Source organism: Phalacrocorax aristotelis, chromosome 2 (genome assembly GCF_949628215.1).
Source record: "Phalacrocorax aristotelis chromosome 2, bGulAri2.1, whole genome shotgun sequence".
Taxonomy (NCBI): Eukaryota; Metazoa; Chordata; class Aves; order Suliformes; family Phalacrocoracidae; genus Phalacrocorax; species Phalacrocorax aristotelis.
This window is the reverse complement of record NC_134277.1, coordinates 54,441,702-54,464,705: the sequence shown is the minus strand read 5'-3', so window position 1 is coordinate 54,464,705 and position 23,004 is coordinate 54,441,702. Positions and strand designations below refer to the sequence as shown.

The window sequence follows — 23,004 nt, the reverse complement described above, 5'->3', positions numbered from 1 at the left end:
CGCGGGAGGGGACGGGACGGACACGCGGAGGCGGGGGGAGCCGAAGCTGCTCCTCCCACGTCCCGGGTGGGAGCTCTTGATCCACGTTTGCAGCGGCGGGAGGAGGAGCGGGGCCGGGCGGGTTCCCTCCCTCCCTCCCCTCGCTGCCCAGCTCAGCCCGCGGCTGCCCCCGTTCGCGGCCCTCCATGGCGGGGCCGGCGGCCGTGCGGCGGCGGGGCCCCGGCTGCGGGGCGCTGCTGCTGGTGCCGGCGGCGCTGCTGGTGAGCTGGGCGGCGTGCCAGGCGCCGCCGGTGCCCGCCGCCGAGACCCCCGCGGCCGACGCCGAGCTCCGCGTCGAGCGGCGCTTCGTGCCCGAGAGCTGCCCGCGGGCCGTGCGGCCCGGCGACTTCGTGCGGTACCACTACCTCGGCGCCTTCCCCGACGGCACTCGCTTCGACTCCAGGTCTGGCTTGCGGCAAACCCCGCGGGGTGAACCCCCACCCCACCCCACCCCACGCCGGGGCTGGATTCGTGCGAGGGCCCTCCCAGGGGAGAGGACGGGGCGCTGTCCCCCACGAGGGTCTTTTCTGTGGGTCGTGGCGCTTGGGTGGAGGTTGTGGTTGAGGTTCGGTTCGGGTCCCGCTGCTCCTCCTTGGGTGCGACTCGCCGTGGCCCACCAGCCCTTTTGGGGCGACCGGTCATTGCGCCTCGCCTTGCGGCGAGCCGGGCGATGCTGTAGGAGCGAGGGCTCGGGATGTACGGGCCGCCAGGGGGAGGTGCCTTTGAAACACGAAAGGGCAAAGGGCCGCGGTGCGACTGCTGGGGGCTGGGGGCAAGACCTCTGCAGTGGCGGGGTCCGCTTCACAGCAGTTTACCTGCCCTGACGGACCCCCACCGCGTTCTTCCAGCTGCTCCGCCAAGGTGCCAAGCGGGAGCTCTCTGCTCCAGGAGGCAAGAAGACCGTAAGGATGTTCGGTTAGCCTGGTAAACGGGAGCGCTTACGGTACCGCAGTCAGTCACAGTATTTGGTGATTTCCTGCCTGTCTCGTACTGTACGTTTCCTACGTTTTCTCCAGGCTCAAACCTACTAGGATGCAAACTTTCTGAATCATTATCTTTACCAGAAATACAAGAATTATCAGGCTGTGCTTACGTAGAAATTTTTGGATAACTGACCCTTGAGTAAATGCGACCTATGCACAGCAAAGTGTCTGGCCGCTTTCCTGCTGTTATTTCAGGATCGCGAAGCCTAAATAGTGGGATCAGGAGATTGTGAAGGATGCTGATGTTGCTGACAGCTTGTTTGTTTTTTCTTGCTTCATTCATCGCCACTTATTACTGGAGAAGAAAAAGCAAAATGTGTTTTCAGTAATCCCGGTGATCTTCCTTGTGCTTCAAGGAAAATCTACAGCCTTAGGGAAATAACTCTCTGTCAAAGTAAGCTCAGCTCTTCCTCTGGAGCTGACTGCACTTCAGAACGCCGCTAGTGCCACTTCACCAGCCCTCCTCCGATGAAGCGCGGGATGCGGTAGCTGGAGGTTCAGCTGGCGTTGGTGCAGTTTCAGTGAAAGAGCAAAGCAAGGACAGCGAACTCATTGGCAGCTGACAGTCTCGGAAAATAAGCCTTAGCTGCAGATGTGAGGGCAGACGAAGAAAGGCAGCATCCTCACTGCTCATTTTACAAATATGCAACAATCGGAAAACCAGCCATGCGTTCAGAAATGTGTTTCTGATTTCTGCAGATAAGTACTGGGCTTACTTGTACGCTGAGCTGTACCAGCACATTTCTGCACTGAGGCCGGGCACCTGGAGGGGCTCCCCAGGTGTTGGCTCTGGTTTAATTCCAAGTTCCTTCGCGTGGCTCTGAATTATTTGGGGCAGGAACAGGCTGTGCAGAACTGTACAGCATTTATCTCTTTGGGTCCTCTAAATATCAGTAATTAAGTGATACAGACGCGTGCTGGTTTTGGTGGTTCAGCCACGACGTGATGATAGTCTAATCTAACTTGGGTACTTGTATGGCCGTCTTCATTTCAAAAGGGTGCAAAAAATCAGGTTTGTTCAGCTGGCTGTTTTTTTTCTGGGTGGCAGCTCACGTTGACATACATTTTTGTTATTTGCTTACTCTGGCCTTTTTTTTAAGGTTGATGGCAGTGGTCTCTCATGTTAAGACAATGGAAAATTAGGAGGCTTTTATGTTACATAGGTAAATGGAAGAAATATTTTGGAGTATTTGTCATAAAATCTTTAGTGTTCTGTGCACACAAGTTAAAGTCAGTCAATCTATACTAAAATTAGCCTATCAGAAAGCCCATTCTTCTACCTGTCAGAGCTGCTAACTTTTTTTTTTGTTAAAGTTTATGGAAGTGTTTACCAGCATCACTTAGGTCAAATGCTACTAGAAATCGGTCCAGAAAATACTCCGGGTGTTGAACTAAAGGCAGTTTTACTTTGTTTCTTCTTCAGCTGCTGAAAACGTTCTTGAGGTTTAATTTTTTTTTTCTCTATTTCCAAGTAGAAGGTAGTAACACGGCTCTTCTCGTTAACAGGCTGTTGAAAAAGTCGTAGTAGTCATGACTGTGTCACATAAATTAACTAATGTGCCTGTTTATTCTTCCCCCCCATCAGTATTTGCATTTTTATTTCCATGGCCATAAAATTATTTGCATTTTTAAGTATGAATTTAATTGCCTAGTCATCTGCTGATAATTTGGTAAATTCCACTAACAGAAACTAATTTTGCTTAGTTTTAAGGAATCTGCAAAGTCAGTCCTGCAGAGCTGAATGGTCTGTTCACTGCTTTTGTTCAGTTCTCTGCTTAGCATTAATGTTTTCTTAATTTTAGGTTTATTTTTGGCAAAAAAACCGCTCCTCTCTTTTAAGTCCATTGCAGAGTTATTGCCGAGCTTTGTCAGTTGCTACAAAATACCACTTTTTGGGGTTTCTTGGAACCTATTATGTTATTAGTCTTAACGTCTTAATTATGTTTTGGTGGGTGTAATAGAATTTGTCAGCAGCTAATTTAAATATTTTCCATCCTTGCTTGGGAGTAGGAATATTTGTGCAGCTGAAAGTGAATGCGTTATGCAGAGAGTTGTGCATTTTAAGGGAAATGTTTGCCGGGAAAAAAAAAAGATGGAGCAAACAGAGAGATCACTCAGTAAAATATTTGAGGGATTTGAGGATCTGGGACTGTTAGGAGGCTCGGTGTGTTGTGGAAGTGATATGTACAGTCTTCGAAGGAAAGTTTGACATCATTTCCCTAGTGATATCTAGCCACTGGCTGCTTTCCAGGATATTTTAGCAGGCAAAGAGGCACAAGCCTTTTTTCTTTTTAATTATTTTTCCCCGTGCTGCCTTTTATCTGGGAAAAAAAAGTCATTTAAATTATAAAAGGAATTTGAGGAAATGGAAGTAGTAAAAGCTTAAACACAGGCATGAAGCTTTTGAAATGCTTCCTGCTGCATGTTTATACATTGCTTAAAAAATCTAAATAGCAGCATTAATTCAGGCACAGCGAAGTGGGGTCATTGTGCAGATTTAAGGTAGTCAAACTAATCACGTAAGCTAATGTTAGCTTTCTGCCGTGGTAACGGTGCTACTCTCTGGAAAACTTCATTATCGTTTAAGCATCATTTCTTTTACCTTTCAAATGTTCACGTGTTATCACAGTGGAAGATAACTTAGGTAGCTCTCTTGATTCTTGATCTGGCAAACTTGCTGTTTAAAGCATGTCTCTATTTTTTCATTATATAAGTCTTAATGACACGAGGGCTGGGAATGTAGAGAAGAAAATAAGTAACCAGTTGGAGAAAATAACCAATTGGCAAATCTCACAACTATTACTTGAAAAGGCATCTTCTTCCCTTTCTTCTTCTCCCACAGAGAGTCCCCAGCCATGATGTCTCGTGTCATAAAACTTATCAACCTCACATAATATTTTTGTGGTGTTACTCACCAAAATCAATATGCTCAGACCCTACGGTGAGAGCAGCCATACTTTCATATCTTGTTAAATTTTTCTTTCTCATCTGTAATTTTCCAGAGCTGCTTATAGTGTTAGCATGTAAATTAGCTGCTTGTAGTTACGGGCTTTGAGTGCCTGCAGTATACATCGCGCACGGCTAGAATGCGTTTCAGATAGACGGTGAGCAGTGAACAGGAGAGCTGGACTAAAGTCTCAAGAAATGTTTAGATTTGCAGATTCTCTTGGCAGCTGTCCTAAAATAAAGTTATGCTGACGGGGCAAGGGGAAGACAAGGTATGGTTAAACTCTCTCTCTCGAAAAAAAAAAAAAAGGGGGTCATGGGTACATGAACGGCTGACATTTTTGCTCACTTTTCCCTCTTTAGCTATGACAGGGGATCCACGTTCAACGTGTTTGTGGGGAAAGGTCAACTTATTGCTGGGATGGACAAAGCTCTGGTCGGCATGTGCGTGAACGAGCGGCGGTTCATCAAAATTCCCCCCAAGCTCGCCTACGGAAGTGAAGGCGTCGGTAAGCGCGGCACCGGGCCAGCAAATAGCTGGTTGTGCAAGTGATTTGGCAGAGCAGATGGAAAATAGAGTCACAGAAGAGAAGGGTAGAAATAGCAAGTAGTGAGTTTCACAGAGGTTCTCCCCTGCTCAGGGGTGTTTGTGAAGCCTACAGCCTCGCTAATCGCTCCAGGCTCCCTCTGTGTGAGGAAGGAAGAGGTGTTGACTGTAGAGGACCTTCAGCAAACGAACCTCGCTACTAAAGTTAACTATTTATTTATACCTACCTCGCTGTTAAATGGTTATTGTGTTTTGGCATTGCAGAGCTGCGCAAGGTCTTGTCAGTGCCAAAAGCAGCTTTGCTCTGATGCAGCAAATGCTAAATCAGGAGCAGTTTGCCTGATGGACGTACTTGATAACAGTTCATGTTGCCAGATTCTCTCCCCCCCCCACCTTATGTAGCTGCGACAGTGACAAGGGCACAGCGGGATATAAGCACAAAGAGGAGTAAGTTGTACATCGTGGATTTTATTTGGGGAGTGTGTAGATTAGTTCCCTTTTTGCTGATGTCCTGTAGAAAAAGGGAAATAAAACTGGTTGTGTGGTTTTGGTTTTGCAGCTGGTGTGATACCCCCCAACGCTGTGCTCCATTTCGATGTGCTTCTGATCGATCTCTGGAACTCAGAGGACGAAGTGCAGGTTCAGACTTACTTCAAACCTGAGAAGTGTCCTCGGACAGTCCAGGTGTCTGACTTCGTACGATACCATTACAACGGAACGTTCTTAGACGGGACCCTGTTTGATTCAAGGTACGCAGCTTTGTGCCTCTTAATAGGTATCTGAGGTCACCTTAAACCATCACCTCCTCCCCTTTCACTGGTATAACAATTAATGCTAATTGCCCAGAAAGACAAGAAATGAAAGTTAGCATCATAAAAGTGTCAGTAATTTATTCAGGGATTATGGGACAGCAGTAATGATGCAAACCAATAAAACAGTACATTATTTCTACATGAGCATTACCAGCCCAGATCCTTTCTTTTTTAAAATTTAATTCCCTGTGTCTACATTACCATTTATTGCAGTCAGCTGGTGGTTTTTATAACCACTGCAGCATAGCTATTCAAGTTAAATACAATTTTTGTAAACTAAGCAGAGTTTGTGATGAAACGGAGCTACTAACACTTTCATACTGAGTTTTTAACCTTACAGCATGTGTGCGTTATTAAAGTTCTGTGGAGAATGCTGCTTTAATAACAGCTGCCATTATGTTTGTGAGCCACTTTCCAAAACCTCTGTTAGGCTCCTGAAGTAGCTGAGCACTCTGGAAAACACTACCCAGCCAGCCCTTGGTAAATCATGGAGCAATATTTTTGGAACAGCACGTTGTGAGTTATATTGTGCGTAGCGTATGGCTTTTGAGGATTAATATCGTTCTTTCCTGTGGCTGTCTGATGTTTGGTTGTGGTTTTGGATTTTTTTTTTCATTTTTAGCCATAATCGGATGCGAACTTATGATACCTATGTGGGAATTGGATGGCTGATTCCCGGTATGGACCAGGGTCTCTTGGGAATGTGCGTAGGAGAGAAGCGCATTATCACAATACCACCTTTCCTGGCATATGGAGAAGAAGGAGATGGTAAAGTTTGGTGTTTTTTGGTGTTTTTTTTGTCCAAGTCATCTGTATTTTAAAACAAACTTGTAGTTTGTGTATTTTAAATTTATGGGCAGCATTATTACCTGTTTCAAACAGATGGAACAAAGCGATGGGATGAGAGGTTCAAAATATGTTACATACAGAATTGGACTGATTATAAAGTAAAATATTTTTTTTTTTATTTAACCAGTAGGTTGCTTAACAGAACTACTGTTGATACAGTTGTAATCTTTATATACTGAATTTTTATTTCATTCAGAGAATGTAATCTGTGATTAATATTGAGTTACTCCAAAAACTGGAAGTCAGATGACTGCATAATTCTTTCAATGACTGCCACAGAGAGCAGAAAACTTTTGAAAATAGAAGAATATATTTTTAGTTCCAGTTTTGTTCTTTTTTTTTTGCAACCAATGCCCTAGTAATAACTACAAGATGGATTAATTGTCCTATGAGACTGTATGCAGCCTGCAGGTCATGCATAGATGTCCCCATAGAGGTTAAATGAGGGGCCAGTTAGGTATACTTTGGGAAGCTTCCTTAAATTCTTTCTCTGCTCTAATGTGTAAGAACGTGTCTGCAACGTACAAGTTTCGTAGCCCTTCCTTGACTTCATTACCATTTACTGTGATAGCCTTCTCCATGGATAATAAAGCTTTGTGGAGTTACGTTTTAAAATTTTGCCAAGATCTTGGAAGAAAATGGTTCTCAGCCAAAGCAACCCACACTATAATTTGTGTGTTGACAGAAAGGTACTTTTCCACTGAGATCAATTTACCCTTCTTCAACTTCCATCACGTGGTCTCCTGTCTTGATAAGAACAGGGTGGGAAGAGCGGATGTACCAAATTTGTGCTCTGATGGTTATTTTATGCACTTTCATGAAGCGTGTTGGAAATACTGGTAGGCTAAACCAAGCAGCTCAGGGGGAGCTGGTGTGTATTGACTAAGATGGATGTTGCTGAAGAGGCTGTTGGTTTTGGTGAGGCAGTGCCAGCACAATAGGAACAGAATGAAATAATTGAGTTGGAGAATTAAGTGACAAACCCACACATGAAACAAAACCTGACTGACTAGAAGCAGATTATGCTAATTTATTTTGGGAGGGGAGGCACCTGCTACTCGGCAGTAGGTTACTTTTCTTCAACAAACATGTTTAGGCTTCTTCTAGAACATCAGCTCTTTCTTACCAATTCTTCTACTCCTAACACTTTTGTAGGTAAGGAGATCCCTGGCCAAGCTTCTCTCGTGTTCGATGTGGTTTTGCTAGATCTCCATAACCCCAAAGATGGTATTACTATTGAGAACCAGCAAGTGCCTGAATCTTGCGAGCGGAGGAGCCAGGCAGGAGACTTTCTCCGATACCATTACAACGGCACACTTCTGGATGGCACGTTGTTTGATTCCAGGTAACCGAACTGTTCAGCCCTACAGATCCCATTTCCAGTTTGGCTCTTCTGCCTCATCCATAATATACCCAAATACAGTTCTTTGCTTTTCCTTCCTTTCTGAAATTCTGTCAGTGGAAGTTGGAGTCTTCTCTTCTTAAAAAACTCAGAGGCACCTTTTCAGGATGGGAAGGAAGACAAAGACCTGTTTTATACTATGACCGTATCACAGACGCCATCTAGGGGTGGTGATCCGCCTGGTGAAGCTAGCAAAGTTAGAAACACGTGCCTGAAGGCTCTTTGCCCCATGGAGTTTATCTGCCAAATAGGTAATGCTCCTGAAGAGAGAGAAAATAAATATGATTCCCATTTTATGTCCTGAGGATTGTGAGTCAGTGAGCTAGTGGCCGGTTTGAGGTTAGTCTCAGGACAGCCTTTCCCTGTGTACTTGAAAGCTGTTTCCGTTTTGAAGGCTGATGTGTTTCAAGACTGAATTCAGCAACAGGGTTTCCGTGATAAAGGACACGGGATTGCTGTCACTTCAGATTCAAAGCTCTCTGGGCACATGAGCTTCATGTGTGGAATTATGTGATGAATAATAGCCTTGTGGCTCCCTGTCACTTTTGTTTGCTCTTTAATGAGCAGTACTTTACTTCCCCACTCCAGCTTTCAGACCAGCTGACACTAAAAAGAGTTCAAAATGAGCCACTGTAAAATGTTTTACAAAACAAACTAATGAAAAATTTTTTCATACTTCTATAACTGCTGCAAGCTGAAGATCAGGATCAGTTTGCAAACATTAGCTGAATAGTATGCCGTGTGTGCTACTTCCCACGAGGAGGGGTCGGGGAATTGTATCTCATGTAATTAAATGTAGGTGCGGTAGGGTTCAGAGTCAACCTTGACCTCCACATTCAGCCATCCAGCTTGGTGGGAGGATAGAAAGCAGGAGACCTGCATCGACAGCCATCACTGTAGGCCTTAGTTTACAGCTTTTGAAAACTTTAAATTAAGAACTTTAAGCTTATCTGCAGTGCACCTGGACAATTGGTCTTGCTCTTTCCCGGAGTTACCTCATAAAGATGAATTAAAACCTTTCTGCCTTCCCTTCCTTGTGCTGTGCCTTCATGTAGCATGCCTGGAAGAAAGGCGGGAGACAGACACATCCTTGTGATAAACATAATTTGTTGTTGTAGGCTTATTTTATTCTATCATCAGGTGTTGAAGCGGATCCTTCAACCACGTAAAAGCTATTGGCGTAGTTTGGAAGGGAGGGATAATGTTGATACTGTTTTGTTGTCGTGACTCATTTTAATTCTGTGCATCCCAGGAGAACCTATTTATCCCACCTCCTGCTCGTAGAGTCCAACTACATAGCTGTGGTTGCAAAATGAGATAGTCTGAAGGGTGTCTTATGAAAATGAATGTGAACTATATCTAAATGATAAGCACTTATTAAAGAAGAACCGGGGCAGAGAAAAATTTAAAGGAGAAAACAGATTTTTTTTTTTCAGTTACTTATCAAAACATATTTTCTGTTTAATCTAAAATACATAAATGGGTGAGATTTTCTTTCAAGATATAGTAGAAATGCATTTGCAAATAAGCTGTTCCCTAGCCAGGGTCCCAGTACTGGTTCATAAATGACACACACGTCAGTGACTGATGAAACTTCGTGGCCTAGAGTCATTGAACGTGGTGATTGCGTTGTACCTCTCTAGTGCTAGTTAATGATCATGTGTTTGACTTTAACTGGTTTAAGAGTTGTGTTGCAGAGCTATTGCAAGATTCTGTGTTGTCTCGAGTCCACCTGACACTGCTAAAATGCAAATATTTTCCATAGCTATTCACGAAATCGTACATATGACACCTATGTTGGGAAAGGTTATGTGATTGCTGGGATGGATGAAGGTTTGCTAGGTGTGTGCACTGGTGAAAAAAGAAGAATAATAATCCCTCCTCATCTTGGATACGGAGAAGAAGGAAGAGGTGAGCTTGACTTTTCATTCAAGTCTTCCACAATTAATGATGTTTCCTTTATTGTTTGGCGCATCTGTGTGTAGTTCCATTTTTTTTGGCATTTGAAAGACTTATGAATTAGCTCATTATTTTGTGGGCATGCAACTGACAGGATTACACCCAGAATTTGCAGGATTATTTTAATTAGCTAAATAGGCAGGACAATAAGAATGCAAAACAATCTCATGTGTAATTGGTGACCTGAACTCATTTGAATAATTAGTGTTTCAGACTGACTGGTACTTGGACGCCAGGAGCTCTGCAGTGTGAGATCTTCCTTCCTGTGTGCCTTAACAAGCTCTGTATACTAAAGGAATTCCTCGTGTTGAGTTTTCTTCCCTGTTCCTTCCACAGCCACAGGTTTTGTGGACTCCTAAGCCACCTCTGTAAACAGTGGATGCACGTAACAGCAAAGTATCTGTGTGCATACAACATATAGTCAAGGTTCCTTTGGGAAAACTCATTACTACCTAAAAAGATCGCTGTGAGAGGTTGAGAATGATAACCCCTCTAGCTGGTCACAGTTCTATGGCTGGTGTTTCAAAAGGTACCTCCTGGGATGTTACCTGGAAAAAGTGATTTAGAAGAAAAGCCTCTCTTCTGGGAACGCAAGTTCTGTGCCATTGATTTGGGAATTAGACTCCTCTAACAACAAAACCCACTCCTGGGTCTGGATGTGTCTATCAGTCCTGGTAATGCAACTGCATGTTATCCTGCAAAGGCGGAGGAAGAAGTTGCTTGCTATCAGGGCATTTTAAGGAAATGTAACCTTTTAGACACAATGGCATTCCTTGAAGCATGAGAATTTTGATGATCAATAACTAATTGGTATATGAAACACAAATTCGTCACAGGAAGGGTGGTTACAGGAAATACATGTTTATTGCTTCATTTCGGCAAAATTTTCCAATTCAGATTAATGGAAATTTTTTCCCTTCTCTGTTGAACTGAGTGCGCTTAGTGCTTTTCCACTGGTTCTCTCTCCTACATTGTGTGCAGCTTATATCTGCTGCACACAGAGGAGACGTAATGCTTTAATTCTGAAAGAGAAGAGCAAAGTGACCGAGTAGCAGGCACAGTGGGAATATTTATTCCTACAGGGTGCAGCACCTGGTCATCATAAGCCTGTTTGAGTACCGTTTCTCCCTCTATTTGCCTGTTTGCTTCTTATTTAGGAAAGATTCCAGGATCTGCAGTGCTGGTCTTTGACATCCACGTGGTTGACTTTCACAACCCCTCAGATTCGGTCAGCATTACTGTTAACTACAAACCTTCCAACTGCACCGTACTGAGTAAGAAGGGAGATTACCTGAAGTATCACTACAATGCTTCGCTCCTGGATGGTACTTTGCTAGACTCAACGTAAGTGTATCACTTGGTAAAGAAAATGTCCCTAGCAGCTGGGAGAGCAGAATGAATTGCCTGCAAAGTGGGCTGGCGAGGAATAAAGAATTTTTAAGTGAAAAACCGAGTGTTTATCTAGAATGTAGTTTTATGCCTGGCTGTCTAAGGTATATAGGAGGAGGAAAAGGAAAAGGCAGCCTATCACAGCATAATGAGAGAACTGGGAACAAAAAGGATGTGGGAGTGTGTTGGAGAAGAACATAAATGCTACAGATGGAGTGATGAAACAGGTTGTCTGCATGGCATCCTGTTTAAGTGGGCTAATGCAGGTGTCTGGGCCGGTCGACGCAGGGCTCCCCATGAATGAACTGTCTAAGTGCATGCAGTTTCTTGGGTAGGATTTGTGCTCTGCACTGAGTCAGAGCTCCTGAGAGAGATCTGGTAGGGGTATGCTACCAGTCTTGTTAAAGCTAGCTTGATTTTTAGTAAATGGTGTTTTATAGTAAATGTGTTTTATAGCAGATGGTGACTGCCACGTCTGTACCACACATGGGTGCTAGTTTTCTCCTGTATTGTAGCGTTGCGGCGTCAGCGTGGAGAAACTCTCAGAGGGCTTGCTCATGACTGTGATTATAGCGTTCCTCCTCCTCCTTCCTGTTGACAGCAGGTTTGTGAGGGGAGCAGAGGTTCCTTCCATCTGTCTCATATAGAACTAAAGTGAACCCATCGCACTCTTTGCTGCAGCTACAAGAATACTTCTGATAGTTTTTTTTTCCTGCCTTCATCTTTTGGATAGCACAAGTAATCTAAATAGTATTTTATTTTTGGAAGGAAGGTTGGGAAATGCTATTTTTAAACAGGTTATAATTAATGTAGGAAGCAGCTCATCGATTTCACAATATACACAGTAGCTTGCAGGGCTGAAAAGCTGGCTTACATTGAAGCACATGATGTGATGCTGTAGGCAAGTATGTTCGCAAGTAACGTGTTTGGCTTCAAAACACCTTTTGTATGGCAGGAATGCTCAGTTCCCATTTTGTAGCAGGAACTCAGGGATGTTGAGACTGCTCCTAATTTTAAGGCCGACCTCCTAGCCGCTGAACTGTTTTCTTTCCAAATAATACTCCGTTGTACAAGCATGTCCTGCAGTGCTACAGCCGAGGCACATAACCAAAGAAAGGAGACCGACGGAAGAAAGGGTCCTGCTGTTGTGACACATAATGAGCAGAACACAGCACCCTCCGCTTTGAGAAGCACAATATGTGTTTAGCTTCTGGGGTTTTTAACTTGTGACAATTTCTGATCTTAAAAAATAGCCACTAGCAGCTCTGTTCTTTGTTGGCTGTAACTTGCTACCTCGAGAACAACTTCAGGTAACTGCTTGGTAGAACAGAACATTGGGCATGAAGTTAATTTTTGGCAGTGACAGGACACCAACTAGAAACTGCTATTTCTGTGGTGATTTTGAACAACAGAAATTCACTATTGTATGTTGAGACGATTTTATTTTTCTCTACACCTCCCCCCTCTCCAGACATAGTCTTGGCAAGACCTACAACATAGTTCTGGGATCTGGACAGGTGGTGGTGGGGATGGACATGGGCCTTCAAGACATGTGTGTTGGGGAACGACGAACAGTTGTTATTCCACCTCATCTTGGTTATGGAGAAGATGGAGTCGGTAAGTGAATGAAACCTATTGCGCCTCCACTTAGCACCCCTTGAGTAACTGAAACTCAGCTACGCACATTTCGCTGCTTGCTATGCATGAGGACTTAGGGTGAGTGTCGCTTACCTGCTCGAATGGGATTTTTTTTGAGCTTTTTCATTTCGTGATTTTAGACAACCCCCTCCATTCCCCAATGAAATGAACAACTGTCTGTGTTGCATTTTAAGTCATACTGTTACTGTGGCCAATATAAAGACCATCCTGGTACAAAAGGGAACACATGCCTCCAGTAGCGTTGCTTTGTCAAAATGGAAGGCTCTAGGCACTCCTGTGTTGCAGAGGGATGTAAACACTGTTCCCCATGGTGGGGAATTGGGTACTCACGCTTGGACATGCAACATGTTTTCAGGAAACCAAACTGAAGGGGACTGTTCAGCAGGAATATGTAGCAAATTGAAAGAGAACTCAAAATTCAGAAACTGCATAAACGGAATGTAAGACGCGAAACAGTGTATCACTGCTATTGAAACCCCAACAATGCTGCATTTAAGGCAGCTTGCTCTGTTTTAGAGCATTGAGGCTTATCGATTTTTAATGTCAGGGACAACAATATTAAAAGGAGCAATACAGAAGCACCAGGAACTCCGGTGTTCCAGGATGTGTGGTTGTTACTGATCTTCTGAGTTAAAAGAGTTGGGGGAAAGGAGCCTGTCAGGGGATCACCAAGATCAACAAACTCTGATTTATATGGAAACAGTTGTCTGTGTTCTCTGAGTACCTTCATATCAGTTTGTATTTTATAAAGTGTCAGGCATCACGTGTCAAGCTTAATAGAGAATTAATTTGCAATAAGAGATAAACAAGCATTTTCACTTGCACCTGGATTCCACAAAAATTATGAATGAAAAGTTATGAGTATGATAAATATGCAATATTTTTACTATTATATATAGATGCATAGTTATATATAATAAATAATTTTTTTTCATAAAATAAGAAGAATCTGCTGTGTTAAAAAATGTTATAAACATACCTGTCATAGGTATTTGCCATTGTTCAAATTACACTCAGTATACATGGTCTGAAACATTGCATGTTTGTTAGCGGTTTGGTATATACCCAGATATCTGAAGAGATTGCTCGGTTGCTACTGGACAGAAGTTAGAGGAGACCTCGATTCTATTTTCCAAGGACAAATTAAACTCCTTCCATGGTTTCATTGAGGTGACGTCCCAAGCTGTTCCAACACTGTTGAGTCTGTCAGTAGAGGTTGATACACAGTGTATTGGTGAGAGAAAGGAAAATTGATTCATTCCTGCAGTTTTATCTTTATAAGTAAACAAAAAAAATGGCTGCAGTTTTATTATGAAAACTTCCTTTATGTTTTGAACACCTCTGCTAAAGTGGACAGGAAGATTTGGTGGGCTTGGGATAACAAGGCCCGGGATCACAGCAGAGAACCTGTTGAAGCAGGAAGAGACATTTGATTATGGATTAAAAGGATTATACTCTTCAATGTAAGTGACGATAAATTCCCTCTTTGCCATTTGCTGTGACAGAAGGAGAAGTACCTGGTAGTGCTGTATTGGTTTTTGACATCGAACTGCTGGAACTGGTGTCTGGCTTGCCTGAAGGGTACATGTTTGTATGGAATGGTGAAGTCTCTCCCAACCTTTTTGAAGAAATAGACCAGAATCATGACGGAGAGGTCCTTCTGGAGGAGGTAAGCTGAAACAGTGAAAACACTTGCAGCGGTTTTCTTCTACTGCCATCGTCAGGGTACTTGGGTGTGGAAGAATAGGGTCTGCTCTTCTCTCTGCTTCTCTCACACAGCATTTGCTGTCAAGTTAACAGGAAGGCAGCCTGTCAGTTAAAACGTCATTATTTATCTTCAGAGGTAGAACCAAAAAGAAAAAAGAAATATAGGAATGGCCAAACTACTTAAGACCATTTACTGTTGTGGTCTCCTTGGTCAACAGCCAGATACTTAGGGCACAGGTGTACGAGGCAAGAGTTAGTATTCAACGATGCTTTGCTGTATCAGCCTTCACAGTGTCTGTTAATTGGAGGTTTATGGTGAATTCTTGAGCCAAAGCTGAGCCTGCAGCAGTGCATCCAGGAACTCTCTAACCAGTTTTGGAGCCACAGGTGAATTGTGTGCTGTGTGAACAAGTCCTTCCCCTTGCTTGCTTCTAAAATCTGCTGTGTGAGAACTGGGTGCCCTAACTGAAAGCTGCTTGCCTTTGCCACACCATCTCTGTTAATATAAATGTCTCTGAGGTTTTTCCTCTGCATTTGCTGTTAACGGAGGAGTTCTATTTTTTTCTTCTCTGCTTCAGTCTTCTTTGTTACCTTCCTCTATCATTCTGTTTTCTGTCCTTGCTTGTGGGAGTAGTGCTGCCTATGGCTCTCAGGGTGCAGGCTGTGGGCCTATAGAACAGTGTGAGATGCCTTCCAGCATTTTAACAAACCTCTGGGGTAAAACCAAAACCTTGTTTTCCCTTTTCCAAGCACTCTCTTTCATCTCTGTTCTCCTTCTTTCTCTGTCTTCTCTCTTATGTTTACCTCCATTTCTGCCCTTGCAGAGAAGAAAAGAGCTTTTATCAGCTTAGAGGATGGGTGAGGTGGGATGGGACTGTGGACACCCACATCCTTCTGGTCACCTAGCAAGGAGGAGAAGGGGAAGCCAAGGAGATACGTGAGGATGCTTGGCCTAAGACGTGTAAATGCCTGCCAGAAATAGCTCTCACTGCTGAAACTTGTTTAACAAGTAGCACCAGAGATAACAATCATTGGAAAAGTTGTGTTTGATTGTGGACCTTCTGGTTTTGGCAAACCAGCAGTATGACTTCTGTCAGATGTTGTCTAATCACCTTAAATAACTTCATCGTATGTATCAGGAGAAGGATTTTTAGGGAAAACTAACCTTGTAACCTTACAACCTTTTCATCCCTCTTCCCACACCAAAGTCATGGGAGTCGAGGGGAAGGCATGATGCCTGAAGCTACTTTAACAAATCTCAGGGTGCTTAAAGTCTGATTTCTGTGTTTTGTTCTTTTTTCTTGTGCGTTGTTCCTTGTAAGATACAGGGAGACATCTATTTTACAGCACAAGCTTCTTGTATCAGCATGTGGAATTAAGCTCCCTCCCTTCATATGGGTCTGTTCCTGTGTCTTTCTGTGTCCAACTCATCTTCCCCCTAAATTATGAAAAAGAACTTTTCTTCTTGTGGGCCCAGGACCCACCAGAATAAGAGGAAATCCCTGTTGAGCTCCAGAAAGAGTGATGTAACCTCATGTGTCAGTCCTAATTAGTCCAGTTTAGGTTGTAATGGTGTATTTTTATGTACGCTTAATAATAAGTAGTAAAATGCTGAATAGTCAAAACAAATAAATGCTACTTTTGTAAATACCTCTTCAGTTTTAAATGTCTGTTTCACTGTGAGCTGCTTTCTTCTCCTTTCCCTCCACCTAGTTTTCAGAGTACATTCAAGCTCAAGTCGATTCTGGCAAAGGAAAACTGGCTCCTGGTTTTGATTTTGAAAAGATTGTTAAAAATATGTTCACCAATCAAGACCGGGATGGAAATGGTAAAGTTACCGCTGAAGAATTCAAATTGAAAGACCAGGAGGCCAAAGAGGAACACGATGAACTGTAAAGCTATGAAAAAAAGACGAGTCCTGAGCTGACCTACTGTTTGAACGCGTGTACTGGAAGAGGTTTTGGCAAGCATGTTTCTGAAAGGTGAGCGCTTGGCTAGATAGCCTGCGTCTGCCTGTGCCTTTGTGCTGGGAGGCTGTTAAAACAGGAAGATTTTTTCCGTTGGAATTGTTAGGTGTATTTGAAAAAAGTGTTAAGTGCCTCAAGATAGGACGTATAAACAGATAAAGAGCGTACTGCCATACGTGGTGTCGTGACCCACGTGGTCTGTTTTTATGCTGAAGATTAGAAGTCATCATTGAACAATACATAGTCACTTGGGTGGATGGACGTTAGGGGGAAGTTACCGAGTGCTTTTAAGAGAGTTTTAAAAAACCTTTTGTGCCCGAAATATATCTGCAGGAGAAGAAACAAGAAACTATTCCCCACCAAAATAACCTGTAAAAATTGTCAGCCATTGAGCCCAGTTCCTTTTAGAAGGCATGAGCACTCTTCCCAGTGACTGAACAAACTCGTATGAATACTTGCCAGCAGGAGCTCCCATTTGCAAATTGCAGAACGCGCAGATGATAGCTATGCCATTGCAAAATTCCCGTAAGCTGTGAATTAAATTAAACAGGCCTAGAATTTTAACTGGGTTTTTACCTTATGAAATAAAAGTTCGCTACCATCTGTATTGTATTTAATTAATAACCTTGACTCTTCTTGTTGGCCTGTTGAAACGGTGTTCTGATCAGCGATTCCCAAACCTTTCTAGCTGCAACCTTATTTATAGTTTTGTTAGACTTTAAATATTAGTATTACGGGGTCCAAATACTGTCATAAATACTGGATACAATTGATTTTGTGTTGGGCTTCTGCCTCCTATTTTGGGAATTGTTAGACTAAGGAGTAAGTACTTAGAGCTTATGCAGCAGAGCAGTCTGGCACGGCGAACAAACAAAAAGACAGTGACAGAATCAAGAAACAGACCCATCTGTTTATGCCTGCAAATGTTCTGGCCTATCCCTCAATACACCATCAGCCCTCGGAGTGCTGTTTAGATTATGTGGACTTTTGAGACAGCCACCCATTAGATCCATAAATGCAGCAGGCTGTTTAATAGAAAATACACTAACCAGACATAATTTTTCTGGAAGGCCGTATGATCCCCCTCAGTACACTACACATAAAGAGCACAAATACATACAGCGCGACACTGTCAAAGACAAGTAGGAAGGGAGTTGTGTTGCCATTACATGCTTTGTGTCTGGTTTCTTGCTTTTCTTGATCTGTACATGCGGGTTGTAAGCTCCCTGAGATGCTCTTTTTGAAAAACTGGTATTTTGATTGGATTAAAACATTTTGTATTGGTTTTTAATACAGTTGTTATAGAAAGCGCAGTGAAATATTTTTTCTGAGTTTGATACCATTACATGTTGGATAACTGATCTTTTTGTTAAATAAAATGTTGATCAACAATCACTGTTGAAGTTTCTTATTTTTCTCTGGCATTTGGTGGCTTGGGAACTTGACTCCAGGCAAATACCCTTGACGTAGCTCTCTTCTCTTGCACATAGCAGGCTTATCCTGAGTATGTTCAATGTTGCTGTCGATGGGGGCAATCTCTTTAGCAAGGCCTGTTGTGACAGGACAAGGGGTAAGGGTGTTAAACTAAAGGAGGGGAGATTTAGACATGTTATAAGGAAAAAATTTTTTACAATGATGGTGGTGAAACACTGGAACAGGTTGCCCAGAGAGGTGGCAGATCCCCCATCCCTGGAAACAGTCAAGATCAGGTTGGACGGGGCTCTGAGCAATATGATGTGGTTGAAGATGTCCCTGCTTATTGCAGGAGGGTTGGACTAGATGGCCTCTAAAGGTCCCTTCCAACCCAAACCATTCTGTGATTCTATGGTCTTCAGGAAAAATATTTTAAACTAAGATTATTTGATTCAAAATTATTGAAAAATAACAAGCTGCAGTAAGAGGGTTTTTTTATTTCATACTTCACACAGGTGAAGTAAAGTTATTCTTTGGCTTTAGGCGGAGTTCCCTAAACTGCCCATCCCGTATTGCCATCAGCTGTGACAGCTGGGAGGGTGATGGTTCTCTTGGCTGGGGGTTCCAAGTCTCTCATTGAACAAAATTGTCTTATATACGAAATAACGTTTCATTCCTCAGACTAGCGAAAGCAAACTCAATGGGCTTTGTATCTAAGGTTTGAAATTTTCACTTTATCTGTAGTTCAAAAACCACATGTATTGCATGTAAAATGCTGGAAGTCTGCTCTGGTTTGGGTTGACGTAAACACCGGCCCTTCATACCAGATGTAAATACTGTGGATATCGGCGGACAGCACTTGCAATCCAAATGTTTATGACCCGAATGGCTCCTTAGAAGCATTTCCAACTTGTGAAAGCAGCTTTCTCTGAAGACTTGCACAAAATTTTCCCATTTCTTTTATTTGGAAGTAGATTTCTCGCTTGTCGCTGTGGTTCAAATGCATTGCTTTGGCATGCTTCCAGAGCTGAGATAGGGAGCAAGTTGTGATTGAGTGCTGCCAGAAGCAGTCCTCAGTGTGGAAACAACTCCTTACTTTGTTCTCATACATACCCCCAAAACCCAAACACATCTTCCAGATATCCAGGATTGTTTTGAGGACGTCTTAGTGAATAGGTCTTTTGGCACAACGGATCAGGGTGGTTCCTCCATGGTGGGAGGTTCCCGGGAGGTGGCCTGAAGAGCACCTACTAACCCCGGAGAGCAGAGCCATACAGCAGGGCAGATGCAGGACAAAGAGCCACACCACGCACAGAAGTGCCATCACTTGGTGATCCCAAAGATCCCTCTGCTGGATATTTTTGGAAGCCCAGGTCAGCGATGGGATAGCAGATATGACTTTACCAGTGCCTCTGGTTAGGGTAAGTACAGCCGAAATTCTCATTCCGCTGCTCCTTAGGCCTTAGCAAACATGGTTTGTGATTCATCTAAAAGGTTTTTCTGTCAAGAGGAAGCTTTTGTTACCCCCTCACCTCACCCTCCTCCCAAGTCTGGAGGCTGCCATTTTGGAAATAAGAATGCAGCTTGGGGGGAAAGCAAAGAATAAGTGGGAAAACTTGCTGCAAAATAATTGTATTATTACCGGGCACTTACTTGCCAAAGGCAACAGCGGCCAGGACTACCTGGCTATGTTAGGCTAAACTCAATAAAATCCAGAATTTTTGATTACTTATGTAGACCTTGTCAGTTCTTTGCTGTTGGCTCCTTCCTCAAAGAAAGGCTTGGGGCCACCTTCCTTCTCAGAAAAGTACTTCTCTGCCCACTGCTCCTCACGGTGTGTGGCAGCCCTTTAAGAGTGAGGCAAGCTGCCTGCCAGATAGCCACATGAGGGGTTGGGTGAGCTGGCTGGGAAGTGAAGTTGTGCTGGTATGGACCGGGATTGCTCAGCACAGCCCCTGCACCTCCAGCACTAAAGAAACCTCTCTATGTCACCTTCCTGTTAGAGGGGGTGGCCTCTGGTGGATATAGATATAAGGAAAATATTTTCTACCTCAAAACATAAAATATTTTTTTTTTTATGCGGAAGGTATCTATTTAGAGACTTTCTTACATACTTAACTAGCTTATTCAGAAAACAGATGATAACTCTTTAAGGGTCATTAATGGTGGGATGAAAATGGATGGTTAAGCTAACGGACGACTCACCAGCAATCAGATGGCTGCTCTACTCTAATGCAACAGCCAGGTGCTTTTCTCAGAGAGCTGGGCGGCTGACTCCTGTTCGACAGCCAGTTGATGAAAGGAAGGTGCCTGCAGTTACCTACTGGATTATCAGGGGCTCAGTGGAAGGGAAACAGAACATGGGTGTGCACCCAGAAATAATCCAGGTATTTATAAATATTTTTTTCTAGGTGATTTTTCTGTCCTAGTTTGGCTGTGTTACTTTCTACCATATAGCTCTGCCTCTTGCAAGTATATTCAGAAATTATACTTAAATCAGAGTTTGCAGTTGTTAAACTCAAATATTACTTTCTTCTGCGGAAAAAAAAAATCCAGATTTTCTTTTAGGCTTAAAAATGGCATATTTAGCTAGTACTTGGTGTAAGTTTTTGGCTCAGTTCAGAACTATTAGTGTGTGTTTGACAGTAAGAGGACATTTGAGATGCCTGTAACACCCACTCAGGAGGAGGAAACATTTTTAGCTAAGTAAAGGTCCCAAATACTTGACCTTGGACGTGTGCTACAGACAGAACAGATATTGTGAGTAGCGGGGAAAAAAAAAAGTAACAAATGCACTTAACCTTACTCCTTATTCATTGCTTTAAACTTTAGATATTCTCTTCTGACTATGGGAAAATGGTTGGGCAAATGTATGATACCTGTCTTTCCAAACTGAACCATAAATGAAATATACTTTCAGGGTTGCAAAATGTTTCTGGTTAGAAATTTGATTTAGAAAGAGACACTGTTAATAGTATCTCTTTCCTAAAACTGAATGCAGAATCTGGATAGCAATTACAAGAATTAGACTTGCTAGAGAAGGATGGCTTAAGCTGTTGCTGCAGAGTTAATTTTGTTGATGGTTTTGGAGAGGCAACTGATAGTATCAGCTCTTATTTCTAGCCAACAGACTTGCGACAAAACGATGGGATTTTGAAAAAGTGGAGGATATCTAAAAATGCATTTTGTGTTTCCGCTTAGCTACCATATGAGCAAGAGTTACAGCTGGCAGTGGGATGTGAGGTGATGAAAGGATCTTGATAATCTGCACGGCACTATGTAGGTTTTAAAAATCAGACCTCCTGGTTCTGGTTGATCGTGTAAGTAGCTGTTTTTTCTCAAAAGCTATCCGTATGGCGTTTCAAGAAGTAAGTTATTTGGCAGATACCCTTTTCTATCAGGTGATTGCAACATGGCTTAGTTGCTTGTATGTCCTAGCAAAGGTTCACTGCTCCGGCAGACCCTTAACGCAGAATATGAGACTGACAGGATTTAATGATAGAAGGAGGAAAGTGTGCTGGAGATCTCGTCTTACCTGCCTCCTTGTGGAAGGGCAAGAATCCTTTTCTTTAAGCGATTGTCATTGTGGACTGAACACTTGGTGACTGACTGTTCATTGTCCTTCTGCTTGGAGGTGAGATCTGCGGGTGGGTTGAACAGTGAGATCCTCATCACGCTGAAGGAGCAATGGCTTGCCTCCTGTGGGGTTGGGTAGGCTAAGGGAAAGATTCTGGAGGGAGGATCAATGAGTTTACATGAAATCCTGAGGCAAGTTGGATGGGAACGTGGGGCAGTCCTGCCTCTCAGGAACACTACAGAAAGACCAGAATTGCCCCTTCTTTTTCACCAATGCTGCGATGGCCAGGGAAATCCATTATGCCTGTAGCCAGAATGGTCTTGTGCCAGTGTGTTGCTGACATACCTTGTGCTGTGGAGCTGTGGCTATCAGCTGCTTTTCACATTTTCTAAATTTTAACTGTTATCTGTATGCCAAAGGTAACCCACCTGTAAACAGAAAATTTTGTCCCAGTGTAAACTTTGGGAGTAATGCCTAGTAATTAGCCCCTTGCAACTGGAGACTGGTTGAGTCAGCAGTGCAGCCAAACACCTTGGTATTTTTCAGAAGGCCTTTGCCTTTTGGACTTTTATTTGGCAGCTATGACAGAAGAGCCAGCATGACTGCTTGTTTAAAAAACCAAAAAACACCAAAACCAAGAACCACCAACCCTACCCCCCCTAAAAACTTGATGTTAGCTCAGCTAACATAAATTCTGTAAGTGCCTACAACACAAAATGTTGACTGCTAAAGGAACTGTGTCTGCTGACCTCCCCTCAGAACTCTGCAGCGTTCCCTAAGAGCCTTGCCACGCGCAGGGTGGCGCAGACCACGCTGCTGAGCGGGCAGTTCACACTGATGTCCTGCGGGCTGTCATACCTAACATTGCCTGCTATTTTGCTGGCAGTGCTGAAACCGTAGTGTTGGCAGATGATGACTGCACAGACTGCTCCCTCCCTTGCAGTTTTGCAACACGACCGTCCTGCCCTCCTCCCTGGCCCAGGCAAATGGGGGGCACAGGGAAAGAGGCCCCAGGGCCTGTGTGTGAAGGTTGGCTCAATGGCACATCCAGGCAGGAGTGGAAAGGGAGAAAGTGTGTGCCTTGTGGGTTGGGGAACAACTTTCCTGCCCGTCCTGGCTGGGTGTTCCTGGCACTTGCAGGTCTATCCTGTCCCACTATGGTGGGCATTTTCTAATACACTTCCTCCTGCTCTTCTGTGACAACTTGTACAATGCTGCTCTGTCCCTGGCTGCCCCCAGGGGATCTTCTACACCCCAACCTGCTGCCTTTGCTGCCTATTCCTTCCACCCCGTGCAGCTGCTCACCCTGCAGGTCCTAGAGCTGCAGCACCTCCCCTGCTCAGCCCCACTGCCACAAGTCCTTCTCACCTCCAGCCTGTTCTGTGCAGTGTCTCCCACTTGGCCAGTCTTTGCTCCTGTCAGTCACACATCAACTGCAGCACCCGCTGCTGCTGGGCACTTGGTTTTCTGTGTGTGCATGGAAGACAGGGTGAATAGCAGCTCTCCTGATGCCACTGACTCAGCAGCTGTCACTACTGCTTCCAAGCTCTTCCCATCTTCTGGCTTTGGCTGACAGGCTCTTGGCAGGCCAGGACTGGGGCAGCTGCAGCTCCCATCTCCTCCTGTCACTGGCACCGCCAGGGTGCTTTCAACTCTTCCAGTCTGCTACCGCCTGAGTTGTGGCACTCAAATGGAAGGCAGCCAAGACACTATCCTCTCGTCAGTCGTTTACTGTTTAAGTGGTTTTCTGCTCAA

General features: G+C 43.7%; 1 protein-coding gene across 1 annotated transcript; it reads left to right on the top strand.

Annotated features, from left to right (window-relative positions):
- Positions 1-80: 80 nt before the first annotated feature.
- Positions 81-17,651, top strand: FKBP9 (FKBP prolyl isomerase 9). The gene is made up of 10 exons (XM_075083620.1): positions 81-442; positions 4,332-4,477; positions 5,075-5,264; positions 5,950-6,095; positions 7,332-7,521; positions 9,344-9,489; positions 10,695-10,881; positions 12,398-12,543; positions 14,091-14,254; positions 16,006-17,651. The coding sequence occupies exons 1-10, from the start codon at positions 186-188 to the stop codon at positions 16,186-16,188; spliced, it is 1,755 nt and encodes a 584-aa protein (XP_074939721.1). The 5' UTR covers positions 81-185; the 3' UTR covers positions 16,189-17,651.
- Positions 17,652-23,004: the final 5,353 nt, after the last annotated feature.